Raw genomic sequence first — 14,659 nt, 5'->3', positions numbered from 1 at the left:
CAATAATGATGCTAGCATGTAGATGATAAACACCAATTTCATTGAAGATGAAGGTGAGCAAAAGTGTTGAGTTCGTCTCACGTATGATACACATGTATCCAATTTCTTTAGCTACTTTTCAGAGCAAAATATATGGCATAAAGCTCAACAATGACAATAGTTGAGAAACTATAACTGGCCGAATAACCACAAATCCAATCTCCCAAAGAATCATGACGACTACCTCCAAACATAGTTGAACCTAGATTCTTAAAGAAACTTCCATTAGTATTAATCTTAATAACTTCATTGGGAGGTGCATCCACTGAATAAGAGTTGAAGTCTTCAATTGAGGTTAAACTTTGAATGTCTCCTATAGTAACTAAATCAATGACATGATTTAGTTGCAAATGTACCAAGACAATCAAGTATTTCTATTGAAAATAATAACTTCATTACGAGCATGTCAAATCATCCAACAAGTTATATCAAGATAAATGTAATATTTATCCTGCAGTGTTAAAGTTAAGTATTTATATTATGTCTATATCAATATAATATAAAAAAAAATGCGAAACTTTAGTATTCATTCTTGAATAGTCAATTTTACTTTTTAATATCAAAGCCATCTTCAATTACTCTATTTATTTAAGTGAATGAATGATCTTTAATTAAAATTTGATTTTCACTTATACATATCATCATAAATCAACAATTACGACTCTTCCTATAATAACAAATAATTACTATTTTAATATTCTTTTTATTTTACTTTTGATTGAATTTCAACCTCAAACAATTATTTATAATTGAATGTGTGTAAATGTATATAAGGTGTATTTATTCCATTCAAATAACATAACGTGAACACAAGCAATGGAAACACGAAACATTGAATCTCTTCCGCAATTGGCTGTTTCAAAGTCCACGTCATGTATGTGTACCAAATAAGCTGAACTCTAATGGGCAATTTCAGTACTTTAGGGATAACGTAGGGGACAAGACAACGGTGTATTAATTTTGGTACATCCAAACAATTAATTGTTGTTGTGGCAAAACCAACTTCTCTCTGCACATACGTACCAATCATCTATACTTAAACAACATTATTCCAATGTAATTTACTATTTCACGGAGCTAAAGGTATTATTTCAAGAATGAGAGAGTACACGTATACTTCTTTTAAATGCAATATTTATTAGCTTTACAATTTGTACATCACCGGTCTACTTAATTAAATATACTTTAATAAGGGGATTATTTATTTATTTATATATATATATATATATATATATATATACATATATAAATAAAAGATTATTCAAACATATCGGTATATCTTTTATTAATTATTATATCATTCAATAATTTTATATTAAACATGAATTTTATCGATTCAATTATTGAATTATGATTTAATATGACCTTGTATATTTATATTAAATTTTGTTATAATTGAATAATAATTTAAAGGTAATTAAAGAATTCATATTTTAATATATTTTGAAATGTATATTGTGACATCTTCTATCTCGCATGTCATAATATAATATAAAACTGAATAACCTCAATATAATAAATAAACTCAAATTTCACATAGATAAAGAGAATCACATTTTAACATAAACTAGACTTAGTAAAAATATTAAATTACGAAGGAATTAAAATTAAACTACTTAAAGTAAATAACATAAATCAAATCCTAACTAGTCCTAACTAATTCCCTGTGGTCACGTGTTTATCATAACAAAATTCAAAGTTGAGAATTAAGCCTCATCACAAACATCCTTAGCACCATGCTGATGATTACATGCAAAAATCACAAGAAAACAATACAAAAAGAAAAGGGAGTGAGAAACATCTCACTCTAGCTCATGGTGCAAGAATGTAAATCAACTTGCCAAACACAAACAATACATACAAGGTGATATAACATACTACTATGGTCTGATTGAGATAGGTAAGCAGCGTAAGATACATCTCATGCTTACGAGAGTAGGACTAGGACTTCCAAACTAAGTCATGCCCAAGGTTGGTTCCCAAGTTTTTACACAAAGGACCTTCCTTGATGGTGTATTCCATATCGTACCCTTTAAAAACATTTTATGCATATGATGTATGTCAAACAGACTCTATGCACTATATTCACATGGTCTTATACCATAACAGATCACACATCTTATCATATCATATCATAGTTAAACTTGCTTAGACTTCTCATCATATGACCCTCATAAGATCCATACACATTAAATCCAATTGATAAACACTCATTATAGGTTACGTTATACTTTTAAAAGACGTAATTTATACATATAACTACATACCCGATTAATATCATCATAAAATCACTAAATGCATTCCCTTAGGGTTTCCTAAAAAATTCATAAAGATCTCAAATCATACAATTACAATCTCAAAATAAAGAACTTTCAATCTAACAGTTGGATGAGCGATATAATACTTATTAAAAGTTACACTAATGTTATTATAACCTTCCTCATATATATATATATATATATATATATATATATGAGTTGTAAAATATTTGTTGTTGGTATGATAAAAAAAATCATAAATTATCTGATTACTCATAATTATATAAATTCAAACATTTTAAGTTCCTGTGTAATTTTATAAAGTATTTATTAAAAAAATTATTATTTAAAACTTATTTTAAGCTTTTATGTAAAGACTATTTTATAAATTTTTAGTTTATTTAAAATGAATAAATAAGTCCAACATACTTTCAATATTTTTTTTTCTTAAAACAAAAAATGGAATATCAAAACAAACATAACTTTAAATATTAAGAATACAAACTAGAACTAATTATAAAAAATATAATACTTCATTATATAAATTCAAATCATCGTATAAAATATTTTTATGATTATTCATTAATTTAAATTAATGTAGAGAAGTATCAAATAGTTTTTAAATATTTTTTTAAAATTTGTAGACTTACTATATACATTAGAAACTTTTCATTTAACAATTGAATCATTGAAAATCAACATACACAGTAAGTTATTGAGTGAAGTAATTTTACCAAGAGTTACTCTTGGAGTCATTTGATCTCTCATATATGAGGAGAAATTCACTTACTCCAAAAATAAGTCTAACTAGACTTATTTTACTTAATAACTCATATTTTACATCAAATTTTAAAAATCTAATTATTAAATTAAAATTATTAATGTTGCAAATTTTTTAAAAAAAAATTGAAAACTACTTGATATTTCATTTATCAATTCAAATCAATGTATAAAATACATTTATGTTTATCTATCAATTTGAATTAATGAAATGGAGTGTCAAATTATTTTCAATTTTTTTAAGTATTTGTAGAGTTGATTTATGCTATAAGAACTTTTAATTCAATATTTAGATTGTTAAAATTTGATATAGAACATGATTTATTGAATGAAGTAAGTCTGTCTAGACTTATTCTTGGAATATATATGAGGAGTGAGTAGGGATCCACTTATTCTAAGGGTAAGTTTACCTAGAGTAAGTAGTAAATAATTTTAACAAGAGTTACTTTTTGAGTCATTTAGTTCCTCATCTTAGACACACACCCACCCACACGCACAAGCGCATGTTTACACGAGTACCCACCCATGCAAAATTCATCTTGTTTTATTGACACTCTATAGATCCAAGAATATTCTTCTTACTATGTGCAACCCAATAAAGTGTAAAGACAATTTAGTCTATTTACATAATATTATAAGATATTATAAAATTCAATAATTTCAATATTAGTAATTAATAACCTATTGCAATAATTTGGCAAACGAGATTTTACTTGTCAAGTTTTGCGATCATATTACAAATATCAAGATTATTAGAAAAATATAAAATCTTATAATATTATGTAAACAGATAGTAAATAGTCATAATACTTAGCTAGATTGCAGGGAGAAATACACATACAGAAGCTAAATATTTCTTAAATTTTCTAAAAATCATAAATATTAAGGACTTGTTTGTTTCATGTTCATAATTAATTTTTCTCATTTGTACAATTTTTTTTTAAACATGTACAAGTAGGAAAAATTAATCATGTTCTAAAATTTATAACAAATTAATTCGAGTATATTTCTCAATTTTTGTCAATACTTTAAAGTTAATTTTATCAAAAAATAATAATTCTATTTAAACTTAAAATAAAGGAACAATAAGTTATTGCTATTTATATTACCCAACCCCCCTCTCAAAAAAAAAAAATCACCGTAAAGTAGTGGATTATATCATTTGTGAATCATTTTCACATATCAACACATTTATTTTAAGATTTGTAAAATTATTCTTATAACGCTAATTTAAAAATATAGGAAAAAAATTAATTTTAAAATAATGTTTTTATTTTTAATTATACTAATACTAACTCATTTTTATTTTTATAGAATATCTCCACTAAATTTATACTAACTTTCAGAAACGTAAAATAAAACAAAAACTAGTTAATATTTTTGTAATTAAACCTAAAGCAATAACATAAAAATATTTTCTCAGCTCAAACAGGCTATTACTTTCATGTTTGCATTATTTATTCCTTCGTAATGACATCCGTGTCAACAAAACATGTAATGAGTAATGACCACTGTTCGTGTATCACCACAAAACACGGTTTTGTTATTCAATTTTTTTTTTCCAGATGTTATTCATTGATAAAGAATGGATAAACAAAAATGGTTAAATTATATATTGTTTAGTCTTTTATTAAGTTCAATTTGATTCTTTAATTTTCATAGAATATTTACTTAATATTATCTTTTTTATCTAAAATGATATTAACAGCATTAATAAAATTATATTTAAAAAATTAAACATATAAAAAATTAAAAGATTAAATTAAACATTTTTCAAAATAGTGAAATAAAATTAAATAAAAATTTATCTAATAATTTTTATCTAAATAAATTTAAATTTTCTACTACTTTTATTAATACAATCATAAATAACAACAAATTATATACTGGAAACGAAAAAGGATATTTAATAAAATAAATTATTAAGTAGGTAAAAAAAAATCAAATTTAATATATTAATCAAAAACATTTTCCCAGAAATAGAATAGAATATGAATATCCCATGTTCCAGCACCACGTTACACGTGAAACAATAGTTTGCATTACAAGCAAGGAGCACGATGGGCTCTAGTATTTCATTAGAAAAAATCTAATATAAACACACGAATCCAATTAATAAATTTTCCAGAAAAAACACTCGGTGAAGTGATAAAGTTACAAACAAAATTGATTGCATAACCATGAAAGAGCTTGAAAAATAAGCTATAACTTGTCCTACTTACATAACACCTAAATTGGAAAAGAGAACTATCTTAAGGGGGACTACCTGGCAACAAAACACTGCCCCCACTGTATATGGCACTTGCACAAAAAAACCAATGCCTTTCAATGCTCACAAGTCATGAATGTTGTGGACAACATGATGCCACCAGCACACCACCATCTTCTAACGGTAAGATCAGTTTCTTCACCTAGTCATCTTTCAATGGACTCTCCTGCTCAGCACCGTTGTCCAATGAGGTCAGGTTAGATGATGCGCTAGATGGCGCAGCTCGACGACCGTCATTGTAACTGTTTTTTGATGGGGTTCTCTGAGGATTGTTAACTGTAGTGTTCTGTCCCTCCTCTGCTAGTTTTTTCATAATGTTCATGATAGTTGGAAGAAACTTGCTAGACAAGGATATGATTCCAGGAAGCTGAAGAAAAAATAAGGTAAGAAATAAGGCTACTATAAACTTGACCGGTTGACAACAAACACCTGAACCCTATGCAATGCCTAGTAGCTAGTTAGCTGAACTTCCTACTGATGTTCATATACATTGCAACTAAATTCAAACAGACAAGACTCTAAAAGTGTTTTTGGGAGTCTCTCTACCAGAAAAAAGTTCTTTATTTTCATTAGACAAGTTCTTAAAAACTCTTCTAACCTTGTATCCAATAGACACACATTATCAATACAGGGATTGAACAAGAAATTATAAAGATCACAATGTATTATACTCACAGCTCCATTGCGGAATTCGCCCGAAACATCAAGCTGCACCCATAGGGCTTTAATGAGAAGATAGCCAACAAAGATGACACCCAAATACAAGGGATTTCTGCCACGGAAAATATTAAACTTGATCAATTAAATAGTATAATAAAAGTGAAGAGTTTTCTTTAATTTTGTGTTTTAAGTAACATTATTATGTTACTAGAATGGTCATCAAATACTCAAACAGTTAACCTCCAACACAAAGTATACTCTTATTTTACAATCACTAAATAGTTAAAAGCAAGTGAAACAAAAGGAAAGCTGGAAAATATACAGCAGATGAGCTCAGTTGACACAAACCTTAGAAGTGTCATAAATTCATTAAATCCAAGGACAACCAGAGCAACTATTGCCCATGGGGGAGGTAACCAATTGTTGTTGCGCTTGCTGGCCTCCTGAAAATACAAAGAATGTTACATCAGTAAGAAAAAAATAGTAAAATGTTTTCCAACAAGAAGAATAAAATTCAAATGTCTAGATAATTTATGCATCCATGATTTTTATCAAACTAATTATATCAGCTAGTTAGCAAATCATTATGCATTTTTTACAAATGGAACCTAAACAATACCACAAAATAGCAAAATCCTTTGGACCATGCCAGCAACTTTATATGTACAGACAACATCCGAAGTGAAAATATAAGAGCATAAACTTGCCTCATTTCCTTAACACAATTAAACTAAATGGCTTTACAAGTTCAAAAAGATAATATCCAAAAGAAAAGCATAGGATTTAGATAAATATTAATATTAATTTTCCCATAATCATAATAGAAATAGATTTTCCATTTTTCCTATACATAAAGGAACATTTAAAAACTTTTAACAAATATGAAACATCATACCTGTGCAGAAATGGCCTGAGACACACTGTACTCTGTCTCTGTCTTGAACTGCCTCCACAAAGACTTGCACTGGACAGGTGTAATCAGTGTTTTAGAGGATGAAACCTGCATGGAAATTTCACAAACAACAGATCAGTGCCCATGATAAAAAAAATGCTCTGAAAATGAACAAGAGAAACCAAAATAGAGCATTTTGCAGCCTTATATATATATATATATATATATATATATATATATATATATATATATATATATATATATATATATATATATATATATATATATATATCAATCAATTAACAAGTCATGTACCAAAATAGGTACAGAATCAGTACTTCATCATATAGAACTAGCAACAATTAAAATGCACCTGTTCCCAGCTGCTAGAAGCTAGTGGATCAACCATTGTGATGCTCTTTGTAGCAGCACTGCCTGATGGTGAATCCACCAATGCAACTGATAATACTTTTTCAATATTGTCAGTGTCATCATCATCCAAACGAACTGCAGCCATAACAGCTAGCAACTTCAAAGACTGCAAAATGTTAAATATGGTTAAAAGGGGGGGAAATACGATATAAATTCAATAACAAATAATTGATGATTATCATGTCATACAGCAGAGCGAGCAGTCTTGGTGATGGCTCGAATATCTTCCTTTCCCGTCCAAACACGAGGCATTGAATCAGAATCATGGCTAAACAACGTCGTAAACCTGCTTTCAAAGTTAAGGTAAGTGCATCTAAAGTAAGACTCAAAGGGAAAGGTAAAAGTCAACTTAGAAGTTGCAAAAGATTCATACCTGTCCTTCATGCGGATTAGAACTCTTCCAGCTTCTTCCTTGGCCTTTCCTTCTACTAGACCCCTTGCATGATCCTCTAAACTCAAAATCATTTTCTGCCGTGTTTCTTCGTCCATATCAAACCCATCAAGAGCAGCAGAGAACTCTGAAACAGCTGATTGAGCCTCACGTCTAAGAAGGTTCCTTATTGATGGCCAAGTTTCACTATTAGCTCCATCCAAAAGAGCTTCGACAGGTCCAGACAAAGCTGTTTTAAGTTTTTCCTGCAATAGTATTAGTGCTACTATCAGAAAACTTCCCAAGAGGTTAGTCCTCCAAATCAAGAAGCAAACCAATCGGAACAACTACGAAAATTTCCTAAACTACTTGCCTAAATCACTGCAGTCACTAAGCATGAGAAGTATCTTATACTTTTGACTGGTCATTATTAAAGGAAAAAGTATTGACGACATTCATTGTATCAATGAATCCCTTACTAGGATTACTGTATAGCTAGTGGACACTCTTGCTAAGTTCTCATCCCATATTACCACTAAATATTTCAAAATCGTTTTTTTGGCACAACTACTTACTATATTGTATATGCAATATGACATCTTACTATCTTAGTGTCATTAGTGTGCTCGGCTTTTAAAGATTGATGAGACATGAATGATCAAAACTAGAGACGTACCTCATATTTTGAAGTAAGTTCAGAAATCATGGTTGCACGTACAGTTGCAACATGTGCATCAACATCACGCCGCAGTTTTTCTCGTACTTTAGTGGTATCCCAGTTTGTTTGTTCAATAACAACATCTGCAACAATAATATTATATATCAGTTCTTTTTGTAAGTCAGTTTAGAGTAAGATGTGTGCTTGCAACCAATATTATGAAGTTTTAACTTCTTGGACAGTAGACATTGAAATGAACTGAACCCTAGCAATTCTGCACCCAACACCAAATTAATCATTGTACACAATCACCTTCCTGTTTATCCATATTCTCATTTTTCCCTTTCTAAATGCTCATTATATGCTTTGGCCTTCAACAAAAACTTATTGTTTATTAATAAACAGAATAAAAAAATTATTTATTACCTGCACAAGCTTCATCAAATTGAGCCATACAAGACTCAATGCAATTATTAGCAGCCACAGAAAACCCTTCCCCTCTATTCAAAGCCTTGTCAAATGCCTCCTTGAATTTATCCAAAGTTCCAGATCTTACATGTCCCAGCGCAGATTGGAATGCTGGTTGGACAAGCTAACCAATTGAAAAGGCGTTAAGCACCACTATAAACCTCACAATTCATCATCATATTCAATAAAAGCTAGTAAAGAGAAAGAAGTAAAGGCAGATAATCCAGTATATAAAATAGTAACTATTGATTCAAAAAATTATTCGTTTCTCTTTCAATAATTATAAATTAATTTATGTTTATGAAGAAGGGAAAAGGTTGAGCCCAGTTGAGAAGGATTACTTGGAACAATTTTTCTTGTAGTTGCTTTTGTTTGGATGATCTCACACCTTCATCAAAATAGGTGGCTTCAGCATCATACCTATATTAAAAGAAAACACAATAGCTCAATATACCTTCACATTATTCTTGCATGATGCAACAGCATACAATAAGACTAAACTTCTAAGATACAATTTCAAGCTACAGTTTACTTGGAGATTACACACAAAATCACAGCAATAAAACTGGTCTTTAATATCCAAAATAATGTGGTACAGGAAGAGAAACCAGAAAGCATTAGATGGCATTTACTTTCTGCACATGTAACTACCAAATTTAAGACTACAGTATAAAATAAAAATAAATAAACTAAAAACGGCATTCCTATAAAAATTCCATTCAATAATGAATGCCCATCCTTTTTCTACCACCTTGAACAATCAAAACCATTAACTTCTGTTGAATCTGGTAGAGGAATCTGTTCAGGTTCATAGGAGCTATAGGAAGAATATATCTGAATCACATCAATTCAGATATGTTTAGAAAATTCTGTATCTTTATGGTTTATTTCCTCATTTCTCTCCTGATTTGTTTGTTTATTTCCCTATTTACAGCAGAATTACTCATTTGACTTTGTATCATGACAACGAGAAATAAAATATTTTCGGTTTCTCTAAAGCTACAACTTCACTCATGACACCTAATTCAGTCAAACTTTGACATCAAAATATGAAAAAATATTAAAACGGAGCATGGGGGTGAGGAAATCCTGTTGCTCTGCTCTACTCAACAGAACTGAAATTAAATATTGCAAAAAGCTAACATAGTTATTCAAAAAGCTAATAACATACTATAAAGTAATGTGGTATTCAATAACTGAGCCACTGCAAATACAGATGCTACATAAATTGAACTATACTCACTCCGATAAATAAGTATCAAGGAGTGAATTGAGCTTTTTCCCAAATCCAGGAATAGGGCCAGATTGCACAGCCTCTTCCAATTGACACCAATCCTGAGTGGTAATTGAAAGCAATTTTCCCAGCATTAGTAATTCGGAATGTCAAAATATGTAAGAGGATTGCACCATAATAAATGTCAATACCTCATTTGCAACAAAAGAGGCATATTTCTCATTGGCAATTTCTTCACAACGTACAGTAGCAACCATAACCTACAAGTAGGTTGAGCCTTAAATCATTAACAAAATCAAGGTTACATTAAAAATTTAGTCCCTATACCTGACATTGCTTTTCATTTTAGTTCCTGCATAAAAAAATATTTAAAAAAAAAACACTACATTTGGGTCCTACATGAAAAAGTGTTTACAAAACAGTCCTTGCCACCGTTTTACAACATTACAACGGTATTAGATTCAGTTCCTATACTTGACAGTATTTTTCATTGAAGTCCCTATATGAAACAAATTTACATTTTGTTTGGTCCCCTCCAAGAAAAAATATCTACAAATTGGTCCCTACACCTAACACACATTTTTCCAATTTAGTCCCTACAAAAATAATACTGACACTGTTATAATGACAATAAACAATGGGACTATTTTGTAAAAGTGGCATCATCATAGCATGTATATCACATTAAAATAGAAGTGCCATCATCATAGCATGTATATTACCTTATGTGCAGGAAGGTCGAGATCTTTGTTCTCCTTAATGACTTTCCATATTTGCTCAGAGCTAAAAGAAAAGCCAGAAGCAGGAACTACTCCACGCCGATCCCCTGCAAGCCCACCAGGAGCAATAGAATGATGGAATCGTTGTCGCAAGCTAGCAACCTACATTCAAAATAAACCAGAACAGAATATATAGGAAAATTAGACAGACAGTAAACCAGAAAAGGGAAATAAAAAAAGTCTAATTCCCGCTAAGAAAGCCAAATTAGTACAATAATTTATGCACATGGATTGAGACACAAGGGCACATAGTCACTGATGCAGATATGGAGATACAAACAACAACAAAAATCTTATAATGTGTCCTTTAATACCATTAGCAAGTAAACCCAAAGAACTGGTGCACATTCATACCTGCTCTCTAAATTGCTCTTCCTTTTCTTCAAAACTAGAAAGAGCAACAACTTCAACCTGTTCATTTGATGTCAAGTGCAAACAATTACTATAAATTTCAAATAAAATCCTGCTATACAGAACATCAGTAAGATTAGCGATACCAAACAAATGAAGAACTTACGTTGAAAAATTCACTTAGTGGGGTTTCCTTGTGGGCCTGAGGTTTAGGAACAGAGTCCCATATCTGCAGAGGAAAAAAGTAAAAGCAAGAAAGGTAAGTAAAAAGCCCATAACAATTCAATAACATTATATGGAGATGAAAGCCCTGCATTACCTTCTGAATATCTTCTCGCAAAACAGGTTCTAAATTTTCAAGTGGTGTCTATAAAAGGGAAAAAAGGTTGATCACATTAACAAATCAAAAAATATTAAAATTAAAAATATATAACAAACAAATAATTACAAAAAATGAATAAACAGCTATTACACACCCTTGTTTTATCACGTATGACAAACAACAATGTTGTTTTTCGTGGACTAAACAATCTCATCATGACCTGAAAGCAAAATCAACCAAGAAATTAGATAAATGAAAATTGACAAGTTTTAAGTTTCAAGATAATTACTTGTTGCCAATAGGCCAACAACACATACCTGAAAGACAGTTTTCAAAAGTGGCTTATTTGCAGCTTGCTCACGGCCAATGTCATGGCACCACCTTTACAAGCATTGCAGAGGGGCGAATTAGTTTCACAAAGAAAAAAGATTCAACTGAAAAAACATTAAAACAAGAAGTACAAGAAGCTACAGACTTGAAACTTTCTAAAATTAGTCACTATTAAATATGTATCAAGGATGAGAACTGAAGAGGGGGAAAAACTCACATGTTTATTAGCACTATATCCGAGACAGCAAGAGCAAATAGAGCACTCTGCTTTTCAAAAGCAGTGTCATCCTGAGAAAAAGACAATTTCAGTATACTGGGAGAACGAAATGGGGAACTATCCATTTCTCATAGCTTATTCTACATTTTGTAAATGGAAGAGAATAGCACCACTAAATAGAGTTCTAACTATTAGTAACTATTCCTAAACCATCACAGTGCTAACACAGATTAAAATTGTTATGGAACTCTTTCTTCTGGTCCCAATTTGATAACACAAATAAAATTCAGAGAGATAGAGAGGGAGAGAAACTGTTGAGATAATTGAACCTCTAATTTATCATTTTCCATAAAAAGAAAATTAAAAAATGCTATTTTGCAAGTGTAAAAAAAGGGGGAAAAGAATGTAAGTTACAAGTAAATCTTGAACAACAGGAGTTTATGAGCTCCACAATTTTTATAATAAACATCATATGCTCCACAGGGGCCAGAAACAAACTGGTTTATTTGCATTCCCAATTAAAAAACAAATGCAAATGGCAATTGGATATTGGCAACACACTGAATTGTGACCTCTGTTATTATCAAAGTTAATCTATGACCAAAAAATAAAAAATAAATTAAAAAAACCTCGCCACGTTCTCTTCCATCTGTACCCTCTAAATCCATCACAAGTGTACAAGGCTCTATGCCATTACATCTAGCCATCCAGATTCCTTTGGTTGTTTGAGACCTGAAAACAAGCATACATATCAGCTCACCACCCTGTTGGTTGAGCAAGTTTTGTGTGACATGTTAGAATTGCCATAACATACCTTCCCTTAAAAGCATCCATCTCTCTGAAGTTGGTGCCAAACAAATTATTTAATAGCGTGCTCTTGCCTGCCCAGAACAAAGAAAATAAAAAACTAGATAAGAGATAGATCCTTTTATTGAGAATAGTACACATCTTGTTATACCAAGTTAAAACAAATATAAAAGATAAAATCAAACAGGAGAAATAAATTTAAAAAATAAAATAAAATTCTCATAAGAATTAAAAGGGACGAGAGATTAAACCTAATAGTCAGAAATCCCCATTTTATATCGATAGCCATAAATCTAACCACTATGATCGGGCTAGTGGTGAGAGCAGTTTGGCTAATTTGCATTAGGTTCTAACCTCACTGCTACTCATGTAATAAAATATCATAAATTTATCAAATTCAACTACAAGGAAGCAATTATTCATTACTTCATAAGCCAGAAACTTCTTTTAACCTTTCCATGAATCTCAAATACCAATCACCTCCACCATTCAGTGTCAAGTAAAATGTCTTAAATTATCTAAAGATCCTCAGATGCAAAGACAGTTGAAAGCAATCAAAAAATTCAATTAGCTGAGAAGGCAAGGGAAGAAAATAAGGTTAAGGAGCCAAGATAGCATACCACTACTTTGAGGACCCATTATAGAAACTACAGCGTATGAAAGCCCGCATTCAGCCAATTTCACCTCCTTCATGAATTTTTCAATCCCAGAAACATTGAATGTACCATCCCCATCGATAAGCTGAGTTGAACAACAACTATCACTATTTGCTGGATAAGAAGAAACTCCACGTTAGTAGGGAGGAAAAAATGCTGCAAAATACTTGAAACAAATTTCAAGCATAGCACTAATTGAGATCCACAAGCAAAACCAGAATCCTAGGTGCGATTGCATTGCAGCATTGCACTGTAACATATAAACAGCTAGAAACACATTTAATCAGGAAAAGGAAATTCAGCTTGATCATGCATCCGTGGTAAGAACATTGCTTTTCATTCTCAGTACCCAAAAATAAATAAATAAATCTTTACACTTGTTTGCTGGTTCCACACTCCATCAATTCAAGCCCAATACTTCCACTAGCATTAAAAGACAAAACTAGGGATACTAATCTCCATTACATTAAATTAAATTAACCAACCTTACTCTCTTCTCAACTTCTCTTCTCCCCTTTAACAATTAAAGACATGGCAACAAGCTAAACCTTGCCCCGGATCCAACCAATTAACCACACAAAACAAAATTATGGATCAAATTGTCAAAATCAATCACATCACAGAAACTGAAAAAATAAAATTAAAACAACAATAAAGTTACACAACAGTTGTAAAAAAAAAAATAAAAATAAAAAAAAAGCCCAAAACAAAAAAACGCATGCAAGTGCCGTTAACACCCAACAACCGTCATCTATAAAAGATTGAAACTTTGATGCGAGTTAGAATTGGGAAAGCAAACAGAAATCAAAAAGTGGAGAATAAAGGTTTGATCAGAATGAGAAAGAAGAAAAAAAAAAGCATGAATCAGATCGACGATGAAGACGTACCCATCAGCGTGGGATTGGAAACGATGGTTTGGGAAATGCGATAGGGAAGATCGAAAGAGAGAAAAGGAAGAGGGCGATCTCAGACCCACAGGAGCATTACCATTGCCATGCCATCACCATAACTACGCACACATATACTTGATTCCAAATTATGCTTCTATTTTTCTTTTCTTTTCTTTTCTTTTCTTTTTTTTTTAACTTTTTTTTCTCATGGGTCGCCCACACTCATAATTGAATTAATTCATTATTG

General features: G+C 30.9%; 1 protein-coding gene across 1 annotated transcript; it reads right to left on the bottom strand.

Moving 5' to 3' along the window:
• Positions 1 to 5,119: 5,119 nt before the first annotated feature.
• Positions 5,120 to 14,569, bottom strand: RHD3 (Root hair defective 3 GTP-binding protein (RHD3)). The gene is made up of 23 exons (XM_020370898.3): positions 14,410 to 14,569; positions 13,487 to 13,636; positions 12,874 to 12,940; positions 12,689 to 12,791; positions 12,060 to 12,130; positions 11,830 to 11,893; positions 11,667 to 11,732; positions 11,510 to 11,557; positions 11,357 to 11,419; positions 11,194 to 11,250; positions 10,783 to 10,941; positions 10,252 to 10,320; positions 10,070 to 10,161; positions 9,168 to 9,246; positions 8,785 to 8,950; positions 8,377 to 8,501; positions 7,704 to 7,966; positions 7,520 to 7,616; positions 7,272 to 7,436; positions 6,902 to 7,006; positions 6,355 to 6,449; positions 6,022 to 6,118; positions 5,120 to 5,713 (listed from the first exon to the last, which is right to left on the bottom strand). The coding sequence occupies exons 1-23, from the start codon at positions 14,411 to 14,413 to the stop codon at positions 5,489 to 5,491; spliced, it is 2,430 nt and encodes an 809-aa protein (XP_020226487.1). The 5' UTR covers positions 14,414 to 14,569; the 3' UTR covers positions 5,120 to 5,488.
• Between the last annotated feature and the right edge of the window lie 90 nt (positions 14,570 to 14,659).

Source organism: Cajanus cajan, chromosome 5 (assembly GCF_000230855.2).
Source record: "Cajanus cajan strain Asha chromosome 5, NIPB_CcT2T_4, whole genome shotgun sequence".
Classification (NCBI taxonomy): domain Eukaryota; kingdom Viridiplantae; phylum Streptophyta; class Magnoliopsida; order Fabales; family Fabaceae; genus Cajanus; species Cajanus cajan.
Note: the sequence above shows the minus strand (reverse complement) of the source record. Positions and strands in the feature narration are given on the sequence as shown.